General features: G+C 32.6%; 2 protein-coding genes across 2 annotated transcripts in view; both read right to left on the bottom strand.

The window, feature by feature from the left end:
- Positions 1–2,286: 2,286 nt before the first annotated feature.
- LOC110993986 lies at positions 2,287–4,029 on the bottom strand. Its single transcript, XM_022260441.2, has 3 exons — positions 3,849–4,029; positions 2,964–3,155; positions 2,287–2,402 (listed from the first exon to the last, which is right to left on the bottom strand). The coding sequence occupies exons 1-3, from the start codon at positions 4,024–4,026 to the stop codon at positions 2,287–2,289; spliced, it is 486 nt and encodes a 161-aa protein (XP_022116133.2). The 5' UTR covers positions 4,027–4,029.
- A 663-nt stretch (positions 4,030–4,692) lies between these two features.
- Positions 4,693–8,524, bottom strand: part of LOC110993980 (bestrophin-4) — a 35,123-nt gene continuing 31,291 nt past the window's right edge. The window contains exons 10-12 of the mRNA XM_022260431.2: positions 8,300–8,445; positions 6,712–6,862; positions 4,693–5,926 (exon numbers count right to left, since the gene is read on the bottom strand). Coding sequence (XP_022116123.1) covers positions 5,667–5,926; positions 6,712–6,862; positions 8,300–8,445 — 557 coding nt within the window. The 3' untranslated portion in view covers positions 4,693–5,666. The remainder of the gene's footprint in view (positions 5,927–6,711; positions 6,863–8,299; positions 8,446–8,524) is intronic.

Genomic DNA, 8,524 nt, shown 5'->3' with positions numbered 1-8,524 from the left:
AAGACCAATCTAGGGTTTATTTTTCTCTTTTGTATAATTTCGGTTCAAAATCAATTTTAAATGTGGCCATTATTTTTTTTAGACCCTTTGTTTTCCGTATTTGGTTTTCTAAACCAGTTAAAAATATTTATTTTTGATATACTTATTTTAATAGTATTATTTGTAATAATAATCAGTACCTTGGCTTTTGCTTATTTATGATATTTTTAGCTCCTACCGAAATAATATTTTGTTTTCACCTATATCCGTTAGATTTTGTTGATTTATGCTATCTGTTACAGTATCGTCAAAAGCAAAACGACGTTATAAGTCTGTGTACATTTGTGTAGGTCGCGCAAGCAAAATAACGATTGAGCGGGAAATTTAAAGCAACCTGGAATCAATATGAATTTTATGTTGCGTTTCAAGTTTCCGAGTTTCAAGTACATATAATGTTTTATATACTCTCTACATGAATAAATACTCTACAGATAATCTACTACTAGATAAACAAAAAAAGGTAATTTTTTTATCAACAACAAATACCTTCTCAACTAATATTTAACTTTATACAATCGTTAGAACATGTTATGTCGTATAAAGTCCACCATAAAAGGGGTACACACTAAATATTTTATATCGGACTACGGGTGAACTAAAATATATATAATGATGTCCATCAGGAGTTTTTGTATTGCCAAACGACAATTACCTGCAGTCGAAGTTATATTTGTGCCTTAACACGGTTAAACTAAACTTCGATTAAATTTCTTATAAGGAAATCCACGTTAATTCACGAAAATCTATTTTGAAATGCAATTTGCATGTTTATATATAAAAAAATAGAAGTTTATTAAAAAGGTTAACTGAATCACTTTATCTATTATTTTATTAAGTATTTTCAAGGAAAACTATTGTGTCAATCCAATCTGAATAAAATGTTATGTTGATTATAACACAAGGGAGCCGATAAGTACTTCGTTCGCCCCATGAATATAATCCAACCACTTCCTTATTTAGCATAACTAACGCTCCATATACTGTAAGGGAAAAAATATTATATTTTACTTTACTTGATATGAACAGAAAGTATCAAAGCAATGTTACCCAATGATGGTTTGTCCTTCGGTACAATGCAGTACTCATATATTCGTACATCTCCTATTACCGAAAGATCTTGAATACATGTCTCTCTCTTCATGTATGACGCATCGTGAATTAGTAATTTGTTTGAGCCTAAGACATAATTTAGTATATTAATTAAATAAATCAATTAAGAAATTAAGTTGTCTATACCCGAAGTATAACCGAAGGAATTTCTGAATATTGTCATAATTAGAGCGACTTCATGCAACATTAAAAATTATTCAATACATTTAATTAAGAGATACCTAATTTGGCTGTGTTGTGTGATGGTTTTAAATTGAGGGTCAGTAATGAAACAAAGCACGATCACGAGTCGGGTAGGCATGAACAAGAAAGGGAAATTTTTGTAGAAGTTGCAATTAATTTTATTTGAAATGATGTCATGTAGTAGCAAAAATGATATTCGTCGAGAGTTATTATCATCAAATTTGGTTTCAATATATCAAGTGAACGATGGTTATCGCATTCAGTTCCTTAGACGCCCTGGTACCTAAATGTTAATTAGAACTATCCAACTTTTGCTCAATATTTTCGTGTACACAGTTTAATATTGAAAAAGTTATATCAATTGGTTAGGCACTTAAAATGGGTCTTTGACGGAAACTACTTTTTCAGAAAAAACAGTTAAACCTCCTATGATGCAAAACCTAAGCTAGAAGATTAAACATCTAAGCTAAGCTAAACATCTCGACACACATTTACTTCTTTATTTGGCACTTTAGATGATAATTAGCACCAGTAGGGGAAGTTTTTGTGTAAAAGTATGTGTTATTAATATTACTTCGCCACGTTTGAACTGCTGAGAAATTCGTTCTGGCATTTTTCTTACGTTTTAGTCCCACAAATTATTCCTTTCAGAACAAGAGAATTGGCGTTTTTATTTTAAAATAATTTCTTACATACCTTCAATTTTTTCTCTGGTGATTATCCGTAGATTGACTCCGCTATATTCCCAATTAACATAGTCTAAATTAACTGAAAAAATACACATAGGTCTGCAGTTGCGCACATTAGCAATAGGTAAACAGTAATTTGTTATCTTGGCTTGTAAATTTATTAAATAGTAAGTAGTAGTTATTATAGATTTTTTACTAAATAACTAGTAAAGAAACGACTGAGAAATAGTATATGCATAATTTGATTAATTATTAATTATATTTACTAACCCAGATGTTGTAATGGGATCGTATCCACATGTTCAAATAATCCGATATTATTGCTAAAAGTATCTTTATCGAAATGTGGGTGTGGCACGCTTCTTTTTATATTTGTAGTATCTTTAAATTTACATATAAGATATACTAGACAACAATACATTTTAATATTAAAAGGGCTCATTAACTATAGCTTTCAAGATCTATTTAAAGTCATATAAAAGAGCAGTTGTTATAAAACTGAAAAATAATAGTGTTAAAAATATCCACAGTCTTTTCCCACTCAATTTAGAGTTTTGTGTAAACATAAGGTAAATTCAAACTTCTCAACTGTTTTGATGAATTTTGGCAAATGGAAATAGATTTAACATAGTGAAAATATGGGACAATCTTGACGTAAGTTCTATAGGTGTTGTTGATGACCGAATACCGTGAACGTAGATTGATTGAGAGTGACTATTGATTGCACGTTCTGGTATTCTTTCTTTAAACCATGGCACATATCAGCACTTATGTTATTCAGAATAAACACCACCAGCATATGATGTCCCACCGAAAGTATTGACTTAAATAAATATTTCTATAGCGAGCGCAAGTCTTTATAAATAGAAGTATCTACGTCAACCTGGTATTTAACCAACCGCACTACAAACCTAACCATAAAAGTATATTACAAATACAAACAAATTGTATCCTGTCCGTAATCAATCCTCCACTTCATAAGCATAAAAGCTAGTTCTGGATGAGTTCGTGTAACAACACAATTGGCAGGGGAGATAGACCATTTGGTTCGAATGAGCAAGGAGTTACATATAGTCACTATAGGTGTTATGTCCACATAAACTACACCAATAGATGGATAATCCTGAATGTTATCTGTAATATTATATTCCATCATTGTAAAACAAAGTACGCCGCTCTTGGAACTTTTAAACTATGACACGGATTTAATCGAGAGCAGTGTAGGCCTAGTGGTTTTACTGCGCGACTCTCATCTCTGAGGTCGTAGGTTCGATCCCGCCGACTGTGCGCCAGTGGGCTTTTTATCTGCGCACTTAACATTCGCTCTAACGGTAAAGGACATCGTGCGGAAACCAGCAAACCTTTAAGAGTCACACGGCCCTAAAATCGGTGGCGATATCGGGGCAATGATAGTGGGAATGAAGTCGGCGCGTAGTTCAAATGGGCAGTACACGTCTACACACGTCTATTATGGTACGATTTGTCTTCACGCGAGGCAAACTCGGGTGCTCACTTTTAGACTTAAAAGGTCGACGGCGTGTGTCAGGAACAGGCTGATCACCTACTTGCCTATTAGATTGACAAATTTTCATGAAACAGATACAGAAATCTACGGCCCGGACCGAAATAGGTTTTAGCACCATTGATTTATTTTAACAGACTTAATAGATTGAAAGGTAAAGTACTCGTAGTATTTTTAATCAGTTCATTTTAGGAACAATTAACAATGCCCAAAATCCCTTATAATCACGTGGAGAAACTTTACTGCTGACACGTACAGTTCACAAAAGGATTGTGTGATGCAAATGATACATAGGAAAAATATACCTTTGTTGCCGGAACGTCGTGTGTTAACCGTACTATTTTCAGTATGTTGAACGACATATAAATGAATTATAAAAATTATAAGCATAATTAAAATTGCAACGAACACGAGAACTATGTGAAAGAATATACATTTCTCTCCTCTTGTAAATTTTGAATTAGGTGGATCGTTTACATTCATGTCAATGGTAAAACATCAACCATCTGGATTACCTATTTTTTGAGACCCACGATTTGCTTATTCATAAACTAGTAGTACTAGACATAATAGTCTTTTCATAGTCATAGTATTTTAAGGACTTTGATAAACAGTTAAATCTATATAATACTTACCAGTGTTGTATAGACATATAGTATTATAATATTCTATTAATATCTCTGACCATTAATCCCAGTTTATAAGCAATATTATATTCGGAAGGTACATTTAGAATTACTTTATAAAATTGTTTGAATGTATATTAGCTTAGCATACTGAAACTTTCTTCAACTATTATCATATTTTTTTAAATACTATGTATTTGATGGAAGCTACAGCCTAATGCCTTTATAAAGATAAATATATGTAACTGCACTTTTTCTAATAAAGTACTCCGTCACTATGTTTCATAGCGTAAACACAAAATGAAAGAAAGTACTTTAGGTAAATGAGTGCAATGACAATGATTTTATGAAAGGTTAATAATTTTTTTCATAAAATTAACTGTGTTTCTCCCACACATTTAAATGATCTTAAAGTTGGAAGACATAAATAAAATAGGTTTTAACTCAATACATATAATGACATTATAGTAAAATTTAAAATCCCTGAGCACCTAAATTGGACGGAATTATCAGAGGTACATTATTCTTAATATAAGCGCGCTATTTTATATAAACCAATCTTACGGCGACTAAACTTGTAAACAAAAATTATAAACAAAGATAATTCAGAGCTGACAGGCACGCGATGCCCACAGACAATGTCTTTAATAATACATATATTAGGAACTAAGTACTTACATTAGGACATGATGGACGGATGGACGGATTGCTATAAAAATTAATTTAATTTTTTTAAAGAGCTTTAAGCATATATCCTATAAATTAAACACAAAAATTGCACATAAGTGATGTAAGAATATGACGAATTTTAAAACATGTATATTTACAATTTTATTAATGTTACTAGCTCCAATATCAAGTTATTAACACTTCTCAATAGAGATATAAAATAAATTCTCTGTATCATTAATAAAAATATTTTCTAAAACTTCACTAACCTATTTCATTTAATATATCTAGTACAATAAGGCTTGCAACACTTATATTTATTCAAAGTGGCACAATAATTATTCATAATATAATAAAAATATTGTCAATGTCTTACAAATCATAAACATTCAATTCAATTTATATTTGACCAAAGTCGCCAATTAAAATTAGTCTTATAAAACATGTCAAAATCAGTTAAAATCTCACTTAGTTCGTCCGAAGCCACGTTGCACATTTTTATTTCTCGCCGCTTAGATAATACATAGCCATTATGTAAATAAATATGTTCGTGAATCTCTCAATAATATTCTCTATAAGTTGCACACTATGATAACTCTATAGTTCGATAACTCTATGGATCTATATCCATTACAGATTTCCACTTCCAGCAATTATATAGTCAAAGAATAAGAGTTGTGTACTACATAATTGGAATGTATGTATCTAAATCGGGATTGCCACGATCATGTGAGAACTTATTCTCGGTAGGATTAATTTGGCACATCACTGCCACTGTGGCGACGAAGTATTCCCTATGAAAGTTAGCTAGTCAATTGTATATGGGTATCAAACATAGACTTCGCCGCGTTTCGAACCGTTAAGGCTGCTTTTCATGTTCGTGGGCGCGCCATTACCGCTGTGTTCGCTGTCGCGGTCAGAAGGTAGTTCTACAACAGTCGCTCTTGTCGCTAGTGGCGTGGAGGCTCTTACGCCCTGCGGCGTCGATGGAGCACTAGACATGACGACTGCACTTAATTGGGTGACGTTCATAGGTGTTAGCGTCACCGAGGACACAATATTATTAGTATTCAACATAGCGGGAAGCCCTGAAAAAAAAATCCAGTATATCTTATATCTTTAAACGAGCAATTCTAGTATATATTGATTCCAATTATATATATATATATAATTGGAATCTCGGGATCGGCTCCAACGATTTTCACTAAATTTAGTATACGGGGTGTTTCGGGGGCGATAAATCGATCTAGCTAGGAATAAATGATAGAAAATAACAAAAAGGTGGTGTTTGAGTAGTACCAATTTTAACTGAAAAATTAATCTTCCTGACATCTATCGGCGAATAATAATACTAGAGTAGTCCCAATTTAAACTGAAAAATGTATCTTCCTGACATCTATCGGCGAATAATAATACTAGAGTAGTCCCAATTTAAACTGAAAAATGTATCTTCCTGACATCTATCGGCGAATAATAATCCTATTTTTTTTTAATTGCTTTAACGACACAACAACACTAAAGCTATTCCAGCATATATAATCTATATTGTTCATATCTCATCATTTTATTAGTATGTAATTCGTACTTATATATAATTTCCAAAAACACAATTTATGAAAAAATAAAAATACCGAGCAAAGCTCGGCCATCCAGGTACTAATAATAATTCTCCATAAACTGTGTTTAAGATTTTGATTTTAACTGGTCATTGTGAAAGGGAAACACTCTTCAGCGCTTGAAATCTGAATAAAAAAACGTTGCCGGAAATAGAACACTATGTTAATTACCAAACGAACAGTTATCAGGTGTGTGGTATTTGTACGACATATTATAATGTTACTATACTACTACGTAGACTCTCTGAGTTTAATACCTTGAGCTAAATTCGGTGATAGTACTGCTTGCGCCAGCGCAGTGGTTCCAGGCTGGCCAGCATGAAGCGTGTTGTTTACTGATCCACTATCTAGTTCTTCAATAGGTGACAGTACTAAGGCGCCCAACACTGGAACCTCGTTTTGGTAGCCCTTATACAAAATATAGAGTTTATAGAAATGTCAAAGATCTGTTTCAAAATATATGGATAAAGTACCAAATAGCTATGTAATATGTTTTGTACACATCAATTATTTGGAAGATAAAAGTTCCGAATAAGAAACTTCGGTATTCATGACGAATGGCGCTATCTGACAGTCGTGAAACGCAAAAATACTATTAATCCTGCCAATAAGTAATAAATAGCTTATTTGAAACTTATCTGGACATTGTGAAACCGACCGTTAATATTTAATAACTTTATTTCTTATAAGAAAAATGTATTTTATTTACATGAGAAACTTAATATGTATATACGAGCGAGATGTACGTCGCCATTAGCCATCCCAATTTTAGCCTACTATGTTCATACTAACATTTTTGAATTTGTCAAACACACACAATTGCGAATTTATATGGTAACTAGCGGATCGGACAGACGTTGTCCTGTCTACACGTCTTTAATTTCAAAATTTCAATTTTTAATAAGCCATTTTGATGAAAATTATTATACAAATGTTATGACAATATCTAACGATCCAGCACATGGTCACACACGATATAACACAATGATAACAAAACTTTTTTTAAATTTCGGGACAGACTAAAATTAAAATTCGAATATTATTTAAAATTTGACACGGCGACGGTAGCGCCGTCTGTCGGATTCAATGTAAAACATTCCAAAATCAACAACAACTAATAAATTGAAAATTAATTAAAAAAACATTGTCCAGCGGACAAAATTGTGAATCTAAACCATTCCCAGATCCCCTTGAACACACACAAAAAAATTCGTCTAAATCGGTCCAGTCGTTTAGGAGGAGTTCAGTCACATACACACGCACACAAGAAATATATATATTAAGATTGATTGTATAATTGCACACCCTCATACCTAATAGACTTCTTCAAATAATTTGTACGCGGCTTCGGCAAAATAAGCAAACTCGCTCGACTAGTATTGCGTGTATTTGAGTTATTTTTTTTTTATTAAGATACTGGTGCTATAAAGGTATAGTTATTTAATCGTCATAATTTTGGTTTCTTGGTAGATTTTATTACTGTTGTATAAAATTGTATCTAAATAATGCTATTATTAATTTTTTTTTAGTGTATGAACTAAACTTAATGAATTTAATGTTTAGCTCTCGCTACCATGTGTAAAATACACCAATACACGAGTACGATATCCGGATGCAATCCAATCCAGCTTCGTCGGCCGTCGCCAATTGTATAGTCATTTGAAAATGTTGCGAATTCTCGGCTCAGATGCAACTATTGGGTGATTGGGGCAACATATGCGTGAATCGTAGTTAGATACGTTGTGCACATTACACAAATTTTAATTATGTGTGGCAAGAAGAGGAGACATAGTTGACGGATACGCAACTTCTCTATGATTGCTTTATTAAATTATTAAAACTTACCTGATGTGCCATTATAACACCCATATTCGGTATCCCCATATTGAGATGATTCTCTCTATCTATTACTTCCTTTGTAACTTCAGGAGTTGGAATACGGGGCCTATTTCTAAGTGTTATGGGAATAGCGGAACCATTGCTTCGCTGGCCTGAGAAAGAAAAATTACAATATTAATACAAAATCAGTCAGTTCTGTTCTTTCTCCATTTGAGAAAATATTGCTGTCTA

The sequence above is a fragment of the Pieris rapae genome, chromosome Z (genome assembly GCF_905147795.1).
Source record: "Pieris rapae chromosome Z, ilPieRapa1.1, whole genome shotgun sequence".
NCBI classification, from domain to species: Eukaryota; Metazoa; Arthropoda; class Insecta; order Lepidoptera; family Pieridae; genus Pieris; species Pieris rapae.
Note: the sequence above shows the minus strand (reverse complement) of the source record. Positions and strands in the feature narration are given on the sequence as shown.

Coding starts and splice junctions, on each gene's coding strand:
- LOC110993986 (XM_022260441.2), bottom strand. CDS start 4,026: ATGAATGTAAACGATCCACCTAATTCAAAATTTACAAGAGGAGAGAAA. Junction 3,156..3,848: donor ACGACGTTCCGGCAACAAAG/GTATATTTTTCC, acceptor ATAATATTACAG/ATAACATTCAGGATTATCCA. Junction 2,403..2,963: donor TTACGGACAGGATACAATTT/GTTTGTATTTGT, acceptor GTAAATTTAAAG/ATACTACAAATATAAAAAGA.